At 41.4% G+C, this 21,788-nt stretch overlaps 1 protein-coding gene across 1 annotated transcript in view; it reads right to left on the reverse strand.

Annotated features, from left to right (window-relative positions):
• LOC138215838 (transmembrane protein 132D) overlaps positions 1 to 21,788 on the reverse strand; it is a 268,114-nt gene that overhangs the window by 117,325 nt on the left and 129,001 nt on the right. Inside the window, exon 4 of the mRNA XM_069178264.1 lies at positions 7,309 to 7,449. Within this exon, the coding sequence (XP_069034365.1) occupies positions 7,309 to 7,449 (141 nt within the window). The remainder of the gene's footprint in view (positions 1 to 7,308; positions 7,450 to 21,788) is intronic.

Genomic DNA, 21,788 nt, shown 5'->3' on the forward strand with positions numbered 1-21,788 from the left:
ATATAGAGTGTGGACAGTGCATTACCCCAGTTCCGGTATTGAACGGAGCCCATTAGCAGTGTTAATCTATAGATCTAATCTTGATCATGAAATAGAGCACTGCTCCCATTCTGGCTGCCCTGTCATAAACTATGGCACATTTTCCTCATATAACCCACCATACAAAACTAAGGTCATTTTGTATCTGGTCTATTTCTTGTTGAATCTAATAAAAAGAACAGAGTGGGGGGGGGGGGGGTTCTTTTTCTAAATGAGATAATAGTCGAGAGATTCTGTGAAAATGACAAACAGTATCAGTAACAACATTGAAAATTTAAAAAGGTCGAGTCGACTGCTTTTGCAACTCTAAATAGAAAATGACAAACACAAAAACATTGATTTACCATGAATAAACATCACAAAATTACATCGTATAAAAATATATTATAATGGTAAGAATATTAACAATATGAAGAAATGATAATCACAATTCCAACAAAAGACACATTTTACCACACACACACACACACACACACACACACACACACACACACACACACGCACATCTAAAAATCTCATTATATTTTACTTTTCAGTGCACTGATAGACACAGGCCTATAGGCAGGGAGGCAGAACTAAGCATAGAGTCAATAAGCCAAGATGACGGTCGTATGTGATTACAGCTAAATGATATCAGAGTTGTCAAGGAGTGAGAAATAAACAAATCATGAATAATTACTGTATGATCAAAATCAATAATGGGAAGAAAAAAAAAGAGAGCTGTAAGAGCTTTGATCCAAACCTCTGTGTGAAAATGATGCTTTTATGAAAAAATAATTGAGGTGGTGGAACAGTAATTACAGTCATCATAATCAACCATTGGGTTCATTTTTTGGTCTCAGATACTCTCAGCCTACAAACATATAGTAACGGCCCAGGTGACATGTTAGGTTAACTGTTCAAAATGTTAAAGTGTTCACGCTTGTTGTCGCTGTATTTAGATAAGCTGTGAGACCTGTCAGTCATTCCTGCACCTATGACGGTGAGCAGGGTGGGACAGCCACCTGTGATTGGTCAGGAACTAAGGGGGGGATGGGTCCTGTTGATGATGAAGATGAGTCCTCTTGCTTGTTGTGAGAGTAGTTCAAGTGTGTGTGCGACGAAGACATGCTGTGTAGAGCTACCGGTAAGAATTAGCCGTGATGTTGCCGTTGGCTACGGCCCACAGTAGCCTGCGTATTGTTCCAAATAAAGTTCCAGAAAACCGAGTACCGCCTGGCAGCTTCCTTAAGCAGGGACGCTACAATATATTCAAAAAAAACGATATAAGTAAAACTGCATACATACACCTATCTCAGAGACACACAACTATTAACACGTGCACAATCTCGCACAAGAACACAACTACACATTGAGCAAACCCTACGCTCCTGTTCTAATTACTGCATCCACTCACCATGCGCTTCCTCTTACGCTAACACACTGAAACACTGTATCATGTCAGATCGTATTAAATCAGAGGAACAATAGGTAACATGAATCAATTCACAAGATTAATTGTCAGAGGCAGTAATCATTCCCACCCTCTCATTCATAAAAAAAAAAGCACACTCACAATTTCGTGTTCCAAACAGTAATATCTCATTAGAGATTAATACACATCAGCTCTTGTAATTAGCCATCCCGCCCACACAATCACTGATAAAAGCCTGTGTTCTTGCCTCTTGTATGCTTGCAATAGTCTGTTGATACTGTATGTGTGTGTGTGTGTGTGTGTGTGTGTGTGTGTGTGTGTGTGTGTGTGTGTGTGTGTGTGTGTGTGCGTAGTAAAAAATGTCTGCTTTATTCCCTCCTACAGCTTTCAATGCAGTTTCCTTTGGGATGTTAAAGGGAATTACTGCTTTGAATCAGTCCTGATTCCTGTGTGTGTGTGTTCTCCTATAGGCCTGTGCATTTATGCATGTGCGCATCAAAACATGTGTGTGTTCGTACTTTCCGAATCATAATCTGAGCTTTGAGGCAAATTTGTTTACACTATCACTTTGAAGGCGGCAGGAGCGTAAGCAGACGTGAATACGCGTGTGCTGGCATCTGTGATTGTATTGTGAAGTCTTTGAGAGTCATGTTATAATCTGTTTTTTAAGGCATCACTTTCTGACATCACTTTGAATATTTTGCATTCCTTTAGGGCAAATATAAATTAAATAATTTAGAGGAACAAAATGTGCCGCTACCACAAATAGATATGTGCCAAAGCTCAAGAAAATAAGCAGCCATTTAGAGTCACCACCACCTCAACACCAAACACCTTCATGATGGATGACAACAAGGCAGGAAAATAACTTCTTTGCCTTGAGGTTGCCATTGCTGGCACATCCTAAAATTCATCAAACGCCTTCAGTGTTTCACCACTCATCAGTTAGGCCTCATCCTAACTGTCTTTTCTCCTTTAGCATTAAAAGTGAAATGTACTGTGTGTAAATACAAAAGATGTATTTGAGTTAAGCAGTTAAACAGGACAGAAAAAGTGACGAATGCAACAGGTTTGTCAGACACATTAAAAAGTCGATAAGAGGCCGAATGATAGCAGCAACAGCTGGGGAGACAGATGCAGCTGCTATGAATTTTGATGGTAAGTCTTCCACCATAATCATTCAGGACCATACACATTATGTGCTGTTGGAAAATTGAAAACTTGACAGGCACTGCACAATAATTTGGGACATAGAAGTGGTCACATAGTTAGATAAGAAAATAAACTATGTACAAACTGTACCTCACCGTACAAAGAAACCAGGTCCAATGTAAAAAAATTAAAAAAAAAATCTTGTAAAAACGTTTAACTGCTCTTAATTTGAAAGCTCAAAGCTGTTGTGTCATCACTTTTATTTCCATCACTGCCACATTTGGATTATTTGTTGCTGCTGCTGCTGTCCATCAGTTAAGGCTGGACGTGGTTAACGGCTAGCTAAGTGGTGCTAATTAAGCTGGGGCCTTGCAATAATAGTTTCATGGAATGGCAAGTCATTCATCAGTACTGCTCTCACACAAAGAGAAGAGGAGGAAGGAAGAGTGTAGAGGAGGGACAGAGAATAAGAAATGGATGGGCAGATAGAGGTAGTGAATAAGGACATCAAAAAGAGCACGAGACATAAGATGAAGAGAGAGAAGCTAAAGAGATCTGTATCCATATCCTGCAACATTACTTTCTGGTCAAATCCCTTTCCGTTCACCCACGGCTAACACAGCTCCCAGTTGACTTTGTCTGACAACAACACATTCACAAACACACCCTGTATGTATTGTATTCTATGTGGCAACATGGTGGATCTCACAACCAGTATTTTCCCTCTGAGCAATGTGTGTGAATATGTGTTTGCATTTGTTGTCTGGTTTGCATTTCACTCACTGCATAAACAAATGTGCATGTAAACACACATTCAGAAACACTTAGCAATCACACACACGCAGAAAAAAAAAAAGCAAAGATATAACTGTTTTATGGTTTGACTTTATTTTACCGTAAGTTTTGTCGCCAGATCAGACTGTGGTCGGACTGAGCAGCTTCTAAACAGAAATGTGTGTAACTCTGATTATGAACAGGGCATCCAGGAGAGCAGGACTCAGTATTTTGGTGGTTGGATAAAGCTGGTAATTTAGATTTTGGTATTTGCTGAAATTAGTCTTTACATTTTTTTGGGGCTTAAAATTGACTCTTTAAATATTTTATTAAACACAGGAGTGCTGCTGCAGAACTTTGGTACATAAATACATTAAACAACCTCGTGTGGCTTTGGTAAACTGATTGAACAGATTAGTATATTGTGTCATGATTTTGGATAGTGATCAGTGTGTCATGTGGTGGTGTTGGAAAACGGACCCAAACGCAAACACAGAACAGCGTGCAGGGTCGACTGTGTGACAGGTATGTACCACAGGGTTACAGGCAGACTGGCACACAGGTAGGACAGGTGAGATGATCGGACGGACTGACGCAGGTGGAGTGTAGGACCGGGGTTGATATACTGCCAGGTGGTGATTACTGGAAAGAGAACCAGCTGTGCCAGCTGAAAGAGGTGTGGTAGTGGGAGGTGACGGGAGGCGGCCAGTGGAATGAATCCACACCCTCCAGACACAGACCAGAACATGTAACACACGACAGACAAAAACAAACAGGGGAGAAGACAGGAAACATGAGGGAACGACAAACAGGGACTGGAGGCTACGGGCTTCAGGAGGGATACATGGAACACCGGGTGGATTCTCAGAGTCAGAGAGCTTGAGTTTTATGGCAATGGGGTTGATGACCTCCAAAACGGGGAATGGACCTCCGTGCGGAGGGGAATGTCCCAGTTGGAGAGCCAAACCTGTTGGCCAGGGCAGTAGACGGGGACGGGAGCGTGGCGAGGATCCACCAGGCGTTTGTTTTGGTGTGACGTACGAAGCAGGGCGGCCTGAGTGTTTCTCCACGTCTTTCGGCTGCAGCGAAGGTTGCATTGCACGGATGGGACCGCGTTCTCAGACTCCTGGCATGGAAACAGGGGGAGTTGGTAGCCTAGGGAGGCTTCAGAAGGTGACATTCCGGTGGCAGAGGAGGTGTGGCTATTGTGGACATACTCCGCCCACGCGAGTAGGGAGCTCCACGATAAAGGCTTTGACGCAGTGACACAACGGAAGATGGCCTCTAGCTCCTGATTCATCTCAGTTTGTCCGTTGGACTGTGGGTGGAAGCCGGAGGAGGTGCTGGCCCTGAGGGCAAGACAGAACGCCTTTCAGACCTGTGAGGTGAACTGGGGGCCACGATCTGAGACGATGTCCCCCTGGTATGCCATGGAGTTGGAACACATGGGTAGCAGGCAGACTGGCACACAGGGAGGACAGATGAGATGATCGGACGGACTTATGCGTGTGGAGTGTAGGATCGGAGGTTGATATAATGCCAGGTGGTGATTACTGGAATGAGAACCAGCTGTGCCAGCTGAAAGCAGTGTGGTCGTGGGGCGAAGACAGAAAACATGAGGAAAAGGGTGATCGGGGAGACAGAGGGAACGACAAACAGGGACGGGCGGAGATCCTGACACAGCGTGTCATTTAGCATATTCTATTTTAAATTAAAACTTCACTTATGTAGTTATAGTATTATCCCAAAATGTCATGTAAAAACAAGCACTGAGATACATCCATCATCATTATTTTCCCTTTGAAGATGTATCATTGACTAAATAACTATAATAAGCCACACTGTGTTTCTTTTTCAAGCTGTCAGTCTTAGAGTTTGTGTTTTTCTTAAACTGTGACGATCTTAATTTGGAATACAAGCTTTGACTATGAGTTGCATCAGTATGTAAATTCAATTTGTGGTATTTTCTGCACTGGGGCCTGATTTTATTTTCCTTACCATACTTGTTAATTATGCTGTGCTGTTTTTGTACCATTACTTTCAGTGCAGAGTCACTGAATCACCACCCAGTTAGCATCTGCTATCTTTATTTTTTTTAAGTGTGACATTTTTCTCACCACTGTGGGGTTTTATAGCTCACCCACGCTGATTATGTTTAATCTGTTTTTGTTATTTTCTATGCAACGACAAATTCACCCGAACTGTATGCTGGGATCAAGCACTAATTGACTGCTGCATTAGCAACAAAATAAAAGCCAGGGTGTATTTACTCTGCTGCCACTGGTTTTACCCCGTTGACACAAACTACATACTCACACATAAAGGCAAACAGAACCAACCCTGACAGAGCAATTACCAGGTTAATGGCAAGTTTAACATGACATGTGCATCAATTTCTTCCACAGCCACCTGTCAGCCCACCATGTGTGTGCCTTTGTTTACTACAGACATACAGTGTGTGTATTGAAGATAAAATGATGCTTGTAACACTTTAGCCTCAGTCTATAAATTCAAAACTCCTTCACACACACACACACACACACACATCTCGAAGGCGATAGGGTAGAGGTTGGAGTTCAAGGGTCAAACAGACAGTCAATAAGTCAACAGGCAATAAACAAGGCTTTTCCTTTACACTATATTGCAATTACTTTGTCTTCAGTATTCAATAATTTCTGAATCTGGATTCAAAGATGGCTTGTAAAAATCTGTATCAAAAGGAAAACAAGAATCAATCTAAGGGAGCCATCCAACCTTGTAAACTACAACGTATATATAATGCACATGGACCAGTGGGAAGAAATAAGTTTTGTGAGTAAGTATGGTTGTAAGTATTGTAAGTTGTATTATGATCAACATCAGCACCTGATTTACACACGTTTCTTTTAACCACTGGTACGTGCGCAACTGCGACTTCACCATGGACCTGAAACTTGAGCAGAGAGCGCACATCAAATTTGGAATAAAATTGTTCCTAATCTGGCAAGTAGGGGTGGTGGGAAGTGATGACTGTGTTATTGTGGGCAATAAACTCCCATTATCAAGGCGCCGTGAGCAGACATGCCATGTCGATTGACAACCCAAGTGCCATTGCATCACACTTTAGATTGTTTGTGCCAAATATTTTTCCTCAAAACGACACAGCAGACCTCAGTGTTGACAGTCTGACCCTGGGGAATGAATTCATGGGGCACAACACAGCGAATGTCAAAGTAAGGTTGCGCTCCTAACCTGAAGCACCTTCTTCAGTCTTGGACAGTGACAATATGCCCCTGTTGAAACATGAATGTCATTTAAAACACCTCGCCCGGCTCATTGCTTTATTATTTTCTGAAGCATTTCAAGGGTCTCTGTTGCCAATCTTCTCAGTTTGTCACCAAATTTGATGTCAGTGCTCAGCTAAAGTTTCAGGCCCGTGATGAAATGCTCAAGTGTTCACAAAACTCATGAAACTCAGGTGCTGATGTCGATCAAGCAACTGGACTTGGAATACTTAATCACAAAAATAACAGCTTCCGTCTGCTCCGTGCACGTTACTGTGGTGCGTTCATGCGCAACAGGAACAGTCTCAAAACTTTTTGATCACACCTCGTAAAATCCCACCCATCTACTGTGAATGATATACAAATTCGATTTTTTTTTTTTCATCACAAAAATTACCTTGCATTGACTGTATCTTTTAATTAGCTGACAGTTCTTACTTCATAGGAGCTGTCACTGTAAAAAAAAACAACCAAGCTCTCAAATTAACAAATGTAGGGCACAAACATTGTTATGGCTTTGAAGCAGAAAAATCAAAGACCTTTTCACACATTTTATGCACCCACAAATACTCTGTACACAGAGAATAAACTAACCAGCTGCTGGATGACAGAGGAAGCTGTTGGAAAAAAATAAAAGGAGTAGAGATATGAGAGCTCCAGTCCTACCTCTCTGCTGTGGAGGAGGCCTTTCTCTGACACATCACTGCCAACGAACTGCTTCCTGGTGCCATTTCCTGTTTGATCTCCCACGCGACGAGGTTGCTGGGTTTCACAGCCAGGAAGTTGATGCCTGACTGGAACCACACCCTGGAGAGAAGAAAGACAAAAGAGAGAGGAAAATAGAAAGTGATGTTAACCTGAAGTTCACACACACCCATTATAAACAAAAGAGGAGAGAAAGCCGAGTTGTCACAGTGACAGTTAAGAGGGGAATTTGCTTAAAATTGAAATCTGCTTTGCCTGGAATTTCCCTGCCCTCGATTTTCTCACTGATTTTCTTTAATCTCTGATATGTGCCATTCGCTCTTTGTATAAAACGTCTTCTAAAATTGATCCACACAGCACGGTGCCACCTCCCACGGTATGTTTTGGTGAGAGAAGATAAAGGAGTGACAGGAGAAAGTTAACATTTCGAGCAGAATAATTGCTGCGTGCAGGAGGAATCAAATGTATCCTGAGGTGAATATTATATCTAATACATAAAATGCAATTGTTTTGATAAGAAAAGAAAAAGAATGACCAATTTTATAGTGATATGATATGTTTCTGTTTTTATTTCCTACACCATCTTCCTCTCAACAGCACACATTTCTCCACTCTATTTTTTTCTCAAATATTTAGCCTTCTCACGTTCGGCCTATCTTCACTTCATATTTATTTTTCTCTTCCTCAGTTATTGTGTCTCATTCTCTCCCTTCACCATTTTTTTTTCTCAGTCCTGTCTTCCTTGTTACCCCACCTCCTTCTGTTTCATCCAGATTTTCCTTTAATCTGGATGATTTCCTCCCTTCCTTTCCTTCCCATCTTCCCTATTCCTCCCCTCCTTCTTTCCCAGATGTCCTCCTCTCTCCTCCTTCGTCATTCCCTCGCTGCTCTCTTTTATTTTCCCTACCTCTTTCATCTCCTCTCTTTTTTCCTCACCTCCTCTTCAAGACTCTTTTCTGCCTTTCATCCATACCTCTGTGGTTTCCCTTCCTTCCTTCCCTACATACCTTGCTCCATCCCTCCGTCTGCCCCTCCTCAATCCTTCCAACTCAAGGCATACTATAGTTAATCTCTTTATTTTCTTTCAATCCCTCTTTCCCTCTCTCTCTAATCCGTCCCGGTGTGTTTTGTTCTATTCATCACCTTGATGAGACCCTCCCTCAGTTTATTAACACACTTTATGGGCACACACGCACACACAAGCTTGTTTACTCCTTCTCTTATTAACACGCATACAATAGTCTCTGGCAAACAACAAATACCAACACATTCTCTAACAACGTTTTTCCTCTACACACAGAAGAGAAAAAAACCCTGCTAATGCTCTTTGTCTGCTTTCTCATTATTACTTTCTTGTGTTTGTCTTGCTTCATGTCTTGCCAAAAACATCCTGCAAATATGTCATGCTTGTCCCTTGACAAGCTCTGTACATATGTTTGTGAGTGTGTATGTATATATGCACCTGTGTATGTGTTCATAACAATCATAACAAACAAACAAGGGCCTTTTTTAGCACAGAGGAGAGATCCTCTTGTGAAAACTTGAAAACCTACTTTTTATTCTGCTTCACTCTGAAGTAATTTTTCTTGGTTTATGGAAAATAAAATGTTCCCTGGTTGACCATTTTGTGTGTTATGTGCTACAGGAGAAATCAGGGAAAATGAAGTGTGTGAAGTTGGAAAAAAAACAAAACACTGACTTTCAAGAAATTTTTATTTTTAGGTCCGACGTGCCAAACCAATTTCATACCACGTCATACAACTGTTAATCCACTAGAGGACACCTTGTCAGTGTCACGTTTTGCCTCGCCTAAGCGTGAAAACCAAAAACCATGAGGTTAATATTAAGGAAATATCATGTTTTGGGTTAAACATGACATGAATGCACTTTGGTTAGGGTTCTGCACAAAAACTATTGGTGAGGGTTCAGGAAAGATCATAGTTTGGGTTAAGATAAGGAACTTAACATAAGTAACGTTATGCACATCATGTAAGCTACTTAATGTACATTCCATAAATTAAATATGTTTCGTTGTGTCAGTAACTTCCTTACGATGAAAGAAATGCACATAGACTTTTGCTTTCTCACAGACTCAGACACCGGTCATCCATGTGAAAGTTCTGCATTTGTCCAATCAGCCCCAAATTACTCCCTACAAGGACTTTGTCATTCTTTGTACTTTGTCACACGACCTCCTTCTTCGACAGTCGTTCGCGCAACTACTTTTCACGCCTCAGTGAGGCAAAATGTGACACTGACAGATTATCCTCCTGTGCACTGATGGGTGTATTACATGTTTTGGCATGATACCGGGCGGGCTATGCATATGTTTCCCAGTAAAATACAGCGTGAGTGTATTCATGTGCTTACAGAAGCGAAGCATAAAATAACGGCCGGTCCCCTAAAAACTCCTCTTTTATAATTCAACAGCTGAATGTTACAGGAGGTTCATAAAACCTCCCTGGCATTGTTCTGCTTTCTCTGTCTCTGTGTTTGGATTCCTCTCTCTCCTTACCATCTCTCTCTCTCTCACTCTCCTATTCACGATCTGTCCTCCTCAACCAACACAGATCTTAAGATAATCCACTTCAAAGGGAAGACACTGCAGCTGTACTGGTACAGCAAAGCAAAGCAGTGAGTTAGGAGAAAGAAAATAAAACAAACAGGGGATATAATGTGAATGACTGACTGACAGGAATGGAATATGAGGAAACATAAATGTATACTTGAACATCAGCTAAGAAAAAGTCATTGCAGAGACGCCAAGGTTGTTGCAAAGACAAATCATAAATAAAACATTCTGGAAAAATAAATTAATACAAATAAAACCTCATGTGAGAGCACATACCTAAGGCTTTTAGTAATATTATGTTAAGTTATCATGTAACGTCAAATAATTAACTTTCTTGGGCACTGCAATAAAATCATAACAGCGAGGTGTAAAAAATACAACCCATATCAGCCTAAAGCGACCACTATTAAAGAAAGTAGAAGAATTACACACAATCATTTCAGACTGATTTTGAATGATTATTATGAACATTTCATCTAAAGAGTGACAACATATGTTCTGTGCAAGGACAAGTTCTTAAAATAAGTTTAGATTTTAGAGATCAGTGCTATTTTACAAAAGCAGAATAAAGAAATTCAGGATAACAGAGTAAAGCCAGACTTGACTGAGCCCAGTCAGTGTGTCCTGGCTTCATGGTGATTTCAAAACAGCCATGGTGAAATGGAGAAGCGACGTGCCACACACTATTCTACCAGTGAGCAACAGCTCTTAATGGAAATGTATGAGAAGGTAGAGGACAAAATTATGTAAAAAAAAAAAAAAAAAAAAAAATGCAACACTGCTGCTTTAATTAAAGAGGGTGAAAATGTGTGGCAGACAACAGCGTTTCACCCATAAGCCATCCTTAGGGTTAGCCATACACTGGAAAATGACAGGCTATGTAGAAACAAAGGGGGACAACATGTCCAATCGTTGCTGAAAACGCGTTTGTTTGCCTACAGTAAAACAATATTGCATACTGCTCTGTGAGTGCTGGTTTTCTCGAAAAATATTTACCAACCATTGATCTCAACTGAAACTGTCACAATTCTATACTTCAAGGAGGTATTTACTCAGATTGTACACCTTAATGCTTTGAAAGTGAGCAGTGGAAGTTTATGTTACTTCTTGTAGTCATGTGAGGGGTCATTTCAATTAACTCTATTTATTGAAAAAGCGGTCGGACATTGTGAAGAACCTCAAGACTTTTAGGTGTAGGTTGTTATTAGGGTTTTATTTGGCAAGTAAGTGAATATTGGGGTAAGCCATCAGGAAATGAAGTAGAAAGAGGAGAAAACACCACTCAAAGCTGGGTGGCATTAATAATCTGCAGCATTATTGTATTTCTTATTAACTAATTTCAGCGCCCCTCCTGCAGTAAACAATCTCACATCCTGGTAAATGCATGTACTGCAAATCAAAAACCAAGTCAGTTGAGTCAGAAGGGAACAGAATGGGGCGTGTATGTGTGTGTATGTGTGTGTGTGTGTGTGTGTGTGTGTGTGGGGAGAGGGGGGGGGGGGGTCAGTCACACGTGAGTCTACAGCGTTGTGTTGTCAGTTTACCCCAAAAATTGAGAGATGCTGTGTGTGTGGAAAAAGTACTGTATGTTGCGTTTGCTTGCCTGGACTGGACTACACACACAGTCAGCTATGTAAGAAAACACAGTGACACTGTTGTCCCATGGTGAATCTGTCAGGTCTTTGGTGTGTGTGTGTGTGTGTGTGTGTGTGTGTGTGTGTGTGTGTGTGTGTGTGTGTGTGTGTGTGTGTGTGTGTGTGTGTGTGGGTGTGTGTGTCAATAAGCAGGATGATGCAGGGCTGCATCCCTAAGCTGCTTCTGTCAGATCTGTGTACAGCAACAGAGCCTGACAAGTGTCTGTGTGTCCTTCTTTCTCTGTCTGACTGTTTCTTAGGTAATGCAGGAAGACGAGCAAAACTTCTTTCTGTCCTGCTCCACTGTGCCCTATTCACCTCCCCCTGTATTCATTATATTTGTTATACTTTTCATGACAGTGACGCTGCCCTGTCTTTAATCTGGATGACTGATCTGTAACAGTCTGTCTGATAAACTAACAGGCCTCTCCAGCTCTTATGTATAAGTATTGGTTGTCTCTTTCACTAGTTTTCTGTAATAAAACAACTTTATTTACACAATGACACATTAACTTAGCCTTATTCTTGCCCTGTTCCCCGGGTGACACTCATACATTACACACATTCACAGCTACGGCCGGCTCCTGTTGGTCATTGAGTAGCTCACGGAGCATTACGATTGATTTTCTTTTTCTGTTTTCTGGAGCAGTGCCTTGTTTATAGCCACTTCAATATTAGTTTTCCAAGTGGAAAAATAAACAGTAAGTGCAGCGGAAAGGCAAAGGGGGCATCGAGCCAAAAAAACCTACATTGTGTATAAAGTTTTCTTTTGCTTCCTTGAATCACAATTTTTAAATGCAAACTGTGTTCCTGTTAGTGTGATGATGTCTCTTTTTCTTTTTTAGAGGGTTTTTTTATGAACTGTTGCATTTTGTCTCTTTCTCCAAGAGATATTTTGAGAATTCAGGTTTGTCTCCATCTTCAGCTGCTGGTTGATGATGGTGAGAGAAACTACATAAGTACGCCAAACAATTCTGGTTTGGGGATCAAGTCTCATGGCCTCAATTTAAGGATGAATAATCCTACTTATGTACAACTTTTTAAAAACTATCTGCAATTTGCCTCAGACTAATGACGAGATGGTATAAAACTTGCAACAACTCATAATTCACCAGTCTGAAACATTCTGAAACCCGCCAGTTTAGACCAAAGCAACTAGATGTGATGGCTTAATGTCTCCACAGCAATGATTCTCTGTACTATCATTTTAACTGCCGGCTTTTAGGCTTTTTTGTAGTTTGGTATAATCTGTAGACAATAAACAGAGGAAAGGGATAGTGAGTTACTTATTTTTAGTCATTGAGTAAACAGCAAAAAAAAAAAGAGAGAGTCGAGAATTTGAAGGCGCCCGTGGGTGTTTCAACAGAACATCTGAACTTGAGATAGGAGATCTTCCATGTTCTGTAGTTTCCCCCTCTTTTTTCCAAATCAATTCCATTGTGGAGTTGGAGTCCCCTCTAATAAACAGACAAAAACTATTATGCCTAACTATTGTGCCTTACATTGTAAAACTGCCTACTTGATTCACTGAGTCACCATCAGCTGGTCTGAGTCGAGGTGAGACGGTCCAATTCACACTCCAGCAGTTCCATCTCGTCGCAAATCTTTGGTCTGAAGTGGGTTTTATACTGTGTTGATTAACAAGGACATCAATATTTACCATAGCAGCAGAGGCTTCCCCTTTCCCCTTTAAAGCTGCTACAAGTTATGTTGTCTAAAGAGAAAAGTTAAATGGAGAGGAGGAGAGAGAGGCATGTGAGTGATGTGATGCTTATTTATAGCTTTAGCCTTTCCGCTGAGGACCACTGACCCAGGAAACCAAACATGTGCACGGACAGGATAACAAATTGTTCTGCTGAAATGGAGAATCACTTAACTCCGACTAATTCCCTTTACACCTAATCCTATCCTTTAAATACAATTTCCACAACGTTAACCTGTTAAAAACCTTGAAGGCAAAAAGAAGAGAGCACATCTGCTATTATCTGCTACACACACACACACACACACACACACACACACACACACACACACACACACACATATATACACCTAATCATGCACACACCCGCACACTATCTCTCCATTCCACAGAAGCAGAATCGGCATTGACACAAGGTCATGCAGACATGAGTCACGTGAGTAAATCACTGCAGCGGGAGCTGTTGACACTGAGTTTCCTTGAAAAGTATCTGATGATAGAATTACACTCAGCAGAGAGAGAAAAAGAGAGATGGGGGAAGGAGGGTGAACGGCGTGAGGAAGACCGGAAGCGAAACTGAAACAGAGACGCCAAATTCAAACCCGACTTGAGGCCTCAGATGTTTCTGAGGAGTTCAACTGTTCAATGCTTTTTGTGCAAACTTCACTGTGTTCGGTTGAGATTTCAGCATTACAGGTCCCGGGTTGTTGAGAGGTAAACAGGCTGAGCATTTAGCGGGCAGACTAATAACATGTCCCTCATTAGTCCCCTCAGTTTATCTGTTCACAATCCAAACCCTGCGGAAGTGACTCTGTGCACTTCGCTGAAGCTTTCCAGATTTTCCGAGCCCGTTTTGTTCTTGACCGTCTACAGTTTCATGTTGTCGTTCTGGAGGAAAGTGTCAGGGAAACGCCTCAAATGTAAACGGTGTTTCTCTCAACACAACAGCAGCAGACCCAAAGCCATATGCTATGTGTCAAAAAAAAGTTGCAGTAGCAGATGTGTCCAAGAGACAATACTAAAGGAAGATATTGTCTGTCCAAAGTTGTTGTTCGAACAGATGCTGAGAGGAACACGTTGGGTAGATACGAGTAAGAGGCACTGAAGTCGTCCAACTTCATGCGTTTATCTCATCCTGCATCCAAACTGAACCAACATGTCCAACAACTTTTGTGAAAGTAAAGCAGCACAGTACGAAATATTAAAACTGTTTTCACTCAACAAAACAGTTACTTCTGCTTGTACCTTGTTTGGTACCTTGCGATGGCCCCATGGGCATCTACCAGGGCTCGTGTGCTGTGCTGTTAAAACGTGTTGCTCCATCAAGAGGTAGCAACATCTCTCTGTAATGGAATTTCAGTGAGGAAACATATGATTTCTCGTGGAAAATATTATTCACGACAAAAAGGTTCGCCGGGATCGTCCACTATTTAAATGACTACACTCGTTCACAATTCGTGATTTAAACAAAGAACATTGGCAAAGATAATTACAATGACAGAAAGTCAAGAGCAGACAGATGTTCAACTGAATTCAACACACCCCTTGCATATTCCTCAACACAGTCTGGAGAAGCTGTCTTCATTGGACATGAGAGGCATTTAAATGAGTCAACTGTCAAATCATTAAAATTTGTTTTCTGCCTTTCCTGCTTTTTGAAAGGCAGCGGCAAGACAATCTGTTTTTGTGATTCTGAGAATGAATAGATGCAGGGTACTTTTTCTTACATGTGACAAGCTGTCAGCAAAATGACAAGTTGGGAATGTGTGCATTGTGCATTATTCTTAGCTCATCAGAGGTAAATCAAAATTCATGTACTTTTTTTTTTTTTTTTTTTTTTTTTAGCTTTTTACACATTTTGAAATGCACAGTGTTTTATTTGTGTTTAATTGTATGCATTTTATCTGTTCTTATGCATTTGATTTCTTTTCTATTTCTAAATGTTCCCTTATATCTGCTTTTATGTGAAACACTGCATGTAATTTTCTTGCTGTAAAGCACTTTCAGCTGCATCTTTGGCATGAGAGATGCTATACAAAATGTATAATTATTATTATTAAAATGCTGATTAAAGGACACTGTACCATAGGTCTTTTGTGCAAGCAGCTATGTTTTAAACAAGTGGAAACCTACTGTGATATCACCCAGTGGTTTGTAAATTGCCATTTTGAAGCCTTCGCATTTTGGCTGTCATCATCTTGGTTTTTTGGAACCAGAAGTGACCATATTTGGACGAGCTGGTCGATCTGACACTACACCTGACCACCTATAGCAGAAACCTGACTGCACCCAAGGCCACGCCCACCCAGCAAGACACACCCCCAAATACATAACCTTTTGAGGCCTTATATCTAATTAATTATTGGATTATTTCCAGATTGACCACCAGAAAACTATTAGGAGAGAAGGCATTAGGCAAATGAGAGCATTATGAAAAATCTATTGACTTTATATTTAATGAGTGTATTTGAATGGGACTCTATGCAGCCAGAGGTTTTTTGGACCCGATCCCCAGTGGCCCTCAGTAGTATTGCACTTTATGGAACTTCTGCACAGGTTTCACTTTTCAGACCCGGAAGCTATGTCCATTTTTACATACAGTCTATGCTTTTAAAGTTAAGCAGCCTCATGTGGTCATACAAATAAAGACAATCTGGTATTGCGGAGAAGTGACAGGTGATGTTCAGATCAAATTTTGCTTGATAAAACAAGGCAGGGTGGGCGGAGGGGTTGATGCAACAACGGACAAGGGAGCTGGAGATTTCCGTTTACTTCCTGCTTCGGGACATTTTCTTTTTTTCTTTTTTTGAATCGCTTACTTTTGCCATTAGTATGACGGTTGTCATAACTTGAAGGAAGTTGCAACTTTAACACACAACACAGTTTGAGTCAGAATTTTAAAACAAACCATTATCTTTTTCCTAACCCTAAACAAGTGTTTTTTTGTGCTAAAGCCAACCTGGGGCTAATTTAGGAAACACTCCTGTGGGTTGTATTTGAGGATAATAACCAATATGGTCACATCGTTTGGAAAACTTGTAAGCACTAGGTAACTTGTAATATAACAAATAACGTTTTCAAAATACATAAAGCAATTACAATTATTTCAAATTTCAGTGGGCTCGTTACTCAATACTTTTGACCCTCACGTACAGTAAATAGCAATGGGCAGCTGCAGATTAGTGACCGATAGTGCATTTTATTTATTATTATCAAATTTCCAGAAAAGGACATTGGGAGTGGGTCAGTTAAGTGGAGGTAGCGAGGAACACAGGGTCATCCGGTAAGGCCCCGACTAGATGGGTCTGGTCTCGCAAGTGCAACCAACTTGGTGTTCAATGACACAGCCTCCACCAGGGGAGGTATGCAGATGCTGACGGGGCCCACGTGAGGCCCAGGCGAGGGGTAAAGTATTGATTCTACCAGAAACGGCTGCGATGGGTTCAGGCTCCGAACACGGGGAACAGAGCTGATCCCAGAGGTAAACTTAAACCGACTGACCACCAACTAACACCTTAACTGTGCCCTGCTGAAAGGGAACAATACAAGAGACTTTTGGCTGTCCAGGGCAGGAAGGCAGCCAGGAAGACAACACTAAAATAATAGAGCTATGTGGTCACTAATTTAAAAAAAAACTTCAACTTCTTTAATGTCAATCCACTATATAACATATAGATGGAACGCACAATTGTTTCTTACAGTCCCACTGTGTGCAAATAAAAAGACAAAACAAGAAAAGCACAATCATGCAACAACAACAAAAAAAACAATAAAACAGACAACGTAGTACAAAATAGGTCCCCACTGCAAACGTTCAGAGTCCATGGGGCAAAGGGGAGAGAAGGGAGCGAGTCCAGCATCCCGACAGCCTCATGGGCGAAGCTGTACAGAGGCTGCGGTACGTCCTCCCAGAAGGCTGCGTGAGGGATGGGTTGAGTCTCCCATGATGCTGACTGCTTTGTGGGTAAGGCGGATGCTGTAGATGACCATGAGGGAGGGCAGTGCGGAACCAATGATCTCACCAGCTGCCTTCACTATGTGCTGCAAGATCCTGCGGTTGGAGGCGGTGCAGCTGTGCTTTATTCCTGTCCTTGTTGGGACTCGGGTGGGGGATGCACACCGCGACCACCAGAATGGCTGTTAATTCCCTCAGCAGGTATGACGGTCGGCATTTTCGAACATAAACTCCACCAGCGGTGAACAGTGTCTGCAAACAACCACAGCATCCCGACACCAAGCATCATCAATGCGGACAAAGACTCCGCCACCGTGAGTCTTTCCTGCCGTAGCTGAGGCGCTGTCCGCCCGGTGGCATGTTAGCCGGTCAACATCAATGGCGTAGTCCGGGACGTTGTCGTCCAGTCATGTCTCAGTGAACACGCAACCACAGCATTCTCTCATGTCCCGCCTGGTAGACCTCAAAAGACATATGTGATCCATTTGGTTGTCTAAGGGGCGTACACTTGCGAGGAGAATGGCTGGGCTCGCCGGCTTGTAGGGGCTCGCTGCCAGCCGAGACCGAATGCCTCCTCGCTTACCCCTTTTTTTGCTTCCCTCCACACTGCGTCCTCTTCGGGTGGGGAGCAGCAGTTGAGGCCGTTGGAATGGTGGACGGGCGAAGCAGTCTTAGGATGTGAAGCTCCTCTGTGTGGTTCCCAAGATGTAATAAGTCTTATATCTGTCCAGCAGAAAGTGACGATTGTACTGTTGTCTTGACAAACACGACAATCTTTTACATGCACACGACAGAGATACACAGTTAAACACCGTAATATCAGGACATAGAGGGGCCGCTGCAGCTGAAACGCGTCGGCATGTTGGTTGCCTTGACAACCTGTCTGAACCGAAACCGATTTAACCATAATGCATGTTACTTTCCAGAGTAACTAATTACTTTTTGTTTGCAGTAAATTGGGAAAGTAATTTAATTAATTTTGAAATGAGTAACTTGTAACAATTAATCAACACTGAGTTACATAAATTAAAGGCTATTTTCTTTTACCAATTTTTTTTTATTCCTTGCCATGTTGGCAGTTTAAGAGTCATAGTTTTGTGCTTCACTAAAACTTTGAATGTAAACATTTCTTTAAGTCAGAGTGCTGGGCAGATTGGAGTTCAAGACTGAACAGGTGGGGGTGTTTTTTAAGACATGGTGAGACAGATGGGGAGCTGAAAGTTTGGAAGTTTTTAATCAACATTTTTTAGTTTTTTTATTTGAAAGATTGATGTATACGAGCTCTGTTGGTCACAGGTCAAATGTGTCTTTCTGGGGGAACATCTGTTATTTACTCAGAATTTGTTTACTCATCTTTCACTTTAAATTTCACTTCCTTTCTCATTCTTACCTTCTAAAGGCATTTCGTTCCCTTCTTCTTTCCTGTGGCCTCTCTTCCTTTGTTGTCCTTTCACCCTGTCTGTCTCACTGCCTGCTCTTATGTTGGCTTTTTCTTTTTTTCTTTTCTTTTTTAAACCTTTGCCCCCTGTCATTCTCATCTATCTTCCTTCCTGTATGTTATTCTCTGACATCCTCATTTCTGGTACAATTTCCTCACAAACAACAAAACAAAACAAAAAACTCTGCTGTCTGTTCAAATGCTTAATTGGCAGCATGTTTGTGTTTACCTAGCAAGAAAAATTAGCGACCATGTGAACTGAATCTCTTGTCTTTATGGTGCAAAGGCTGAATGACAATATCAGTGTTGCATAGCAAAGCCTGTGACTTTGACACAGGAGCCCATTGTTTCCTTCTCATTTGCTGTCAATTTCCTCTCCCCTTTACAAAGTAATTATTTCCCTCAAGCCAAGGGCAAACCTGCACGAGAGAGGTAGCAGCTCAGTAAATGCTTATATTGCTTCTTTTTGGAAGGGAATACAAAGACAAATAGGTCAATCACATCAGAAAACTTACATTTTGGGAAGCAATGGGTGCATTTCCATCCACCTTTTGTCAGGATCCCTGTCTTTTCTCCTTTCTATGTTGTTTCCTTTCTGTGTTCCCCCTCATTTCCCTGCTCGTTGTCCTTTGTCCTAATCTGGCCACCGGCATTCACCAACCTTGCCTGCTAGCCTGCTACTGCTCAGCAGTAACCCTGGTGGCCACACTGCAAACAGGATTCCCGGCTGAATTCCCCCCCCCAGAGGATTGAGCCACTGACTCACCGCTGCCCTGCAGCTTCTGCTCCGTCAACGCTACTGGGTAGCCTTAACCAGGATCTGGACTGTTCAGACATTCTGTCCGTCCAACCCTGGACATTAACCACACTACAACCTGTTTTTTCAATAAACCTGGTTTTATCATTCAACTGTGTGTTCTGCTTTTGGGTCAGTTCCCTGATCTACCGTAACACCTTTTTTCGTGCATGTTTTCAACTTTGCATCAATGAATTTGAATGAATGTAACGGATAGTTGTTTTTTGTTGTTGTTGTTGTTGTTGTTGTTTAGTTAAAAGCAAAATGTCACAAAGTAGAACAGAAACAGATTAAGCTAATAAATCATGACACACCAACTTCACCAGATGATACGCTGTCGGTGTCACGTTTTGCAAAAAGTAAGGTATCTTGGGTTTAGACGCCGAAAACAACGTGGTTAGGAAAAGATCATGATTTGGATTGAAATATGTAATTTTACAAAAGTAAAAGTACGTATGTCATGTAAGTTATTTAACATACATTGTGTAGGTGGAATACATTATGTTATGTACACAACTTCCTTAACTCACTTTTTAAGTGACTTAAGGCCTTTTTGTTCGTTACCTCCTTCTTCGACCCTGGTCATACATGCGTGTACTTTTCCTGCTTAAGTGAAGCCAAATGTGACACTGACATGATATCCTCCATTGGACTAATGAGTGTATTAGATTCTTTGGTGTGATACCAGGCTGGACATACATGAAGCTTATACTACATGGGAGAATCAACATTGATGTAGACAAAATGTAAAACGTGGAAAACCAATATGAAGACTATAACCCCCTTTATTAAATTAATAAAAGAAAGAAACAGAAAAAAACAATGTCATAGATGCACTGAACTAATATTTGCATATACAAGTACACATGTATGCAGCAGTCGTCGATGGAGAAAACTAAATTATTTCAGCATTATTTTCATTTCTTAATATTCTAGAAATTTGATCAAAGTTTATGCTGAATTTGGATGAACACCCCCCCCCCCCACACACACCACCACCACCACCACCACCACCACCACACACACACATTACACCAATGCTTTCTCTTGGCCTGTCTCTCCTCACAAACACTATCCCTCTCTCCCTGAGCAGCTGGCTCCCAGTTATATAAGTTGACTGCAAAATGACTATTGTGTAATAATGATGAAAGCTGCTGGAAAACAGGAAAAGGGGACGTGTGTGTGTATGTAGGTGTTCGTCTGCATGTGATTGATTCGGCATATATGAACAACGTCCATTACATGCTTTCTTGCTCAATGTATTAGTGCTTATACATGCCTGTGTGCACATATGTTGGCTTCCACTCGTGTGTTAATTATGCATGAATGAGGAAAATGCCATCGGTTGCCTTCTGCTCGAGACCTGGCCTTTGTTTTACAGTACAGGCCTCAGCACCAGGAGCTCATTATAGACTCTCTTATTCATACCTCCATCCTACAGCTGTCCTGCACGGTAAAGATATGAAATTACGGCAGCAAGATCCTTAAAAAGCAAAATCGGGTCGATTAAATGTTCAAAACAAAGAAGTCATTGACATAAAGCTGTGAATGTGGAGTGTAGGTATAGTTGGATGTATCTCATAAATGCTTACATTTTATATACTGTAATTTCAGTCTGAGTCACCACACTTTGTCCAGCCTGCATTAGTGCTGCTGGTACAGTAATTCATTTCAAAACGTTAACATCGAAGAAACACCAACTTCTTTGTCGTCAAAATAAACCTTTCTCTCGGTGGATGATGCCAAGTGCAGCAGCAGTTCAGTGTGCATGCAGTAACGCGTGGGAGTTTTACAACTGCTACCGCTGTACACGTTTTTATTTTTTTTTTATGCAGGACATCGATAATGTAATCTGCAGGGTTTGATGTTTGGATACTGGATTCCTTTCAAATAAAAAAAAAAACACCTCACACATGGAATCAAACCGCCCACTCTACTTCCCACCACACATGGGATTAGAACGACATATTTTTCTGTAAACAAAGACACAGACAATAGTGGTGGGTTGCTGGCTCCTGGAGTAGCTTTGAGCTAGTCCTCTGGGCTGCTGTCCCAGATTAGCAGTGAAGCAACCAGCGACTCAAGCGCAGATCACTTTCAGCAGGCAGAGACTGCAACGCTAAAGAAGGATTTCTAGCATTAGATCAAAATGAAGGGGAAGGCCTCACAATGGTGTGTTATTCTTCCATAATGAATATATTTTAGATTGTTTGTTGCTTGTTTGTTTGTTTTCCACTATTGCAGGATGATTTGTATTTATATTTTGTAACGAGGGGCAGGGCAGCTTCTGCTGAAGATGAAACAGATCCCTCTATGTTTCTATTTATAGTGAACATGTGAGAGT

Source organism: Embiotoca jacksoni, unplaced genomic scaffold (genome assembly GCF_022577435.1).
Source record: "Embiotoca jacksoni isolate LCO1_2020_lvr unplaced genomic scaffold, fEmbJac1.0.p SCAF_8, whole genome shotgun sequence".
In the NCBI taxonomy this organism is placed as follows: domain Eukaryota; kingdom Metazoa; phylum Chordata; class Actinopteri; family Embiotocidae; genus Embiotoca; species Embiotoca jacksoni.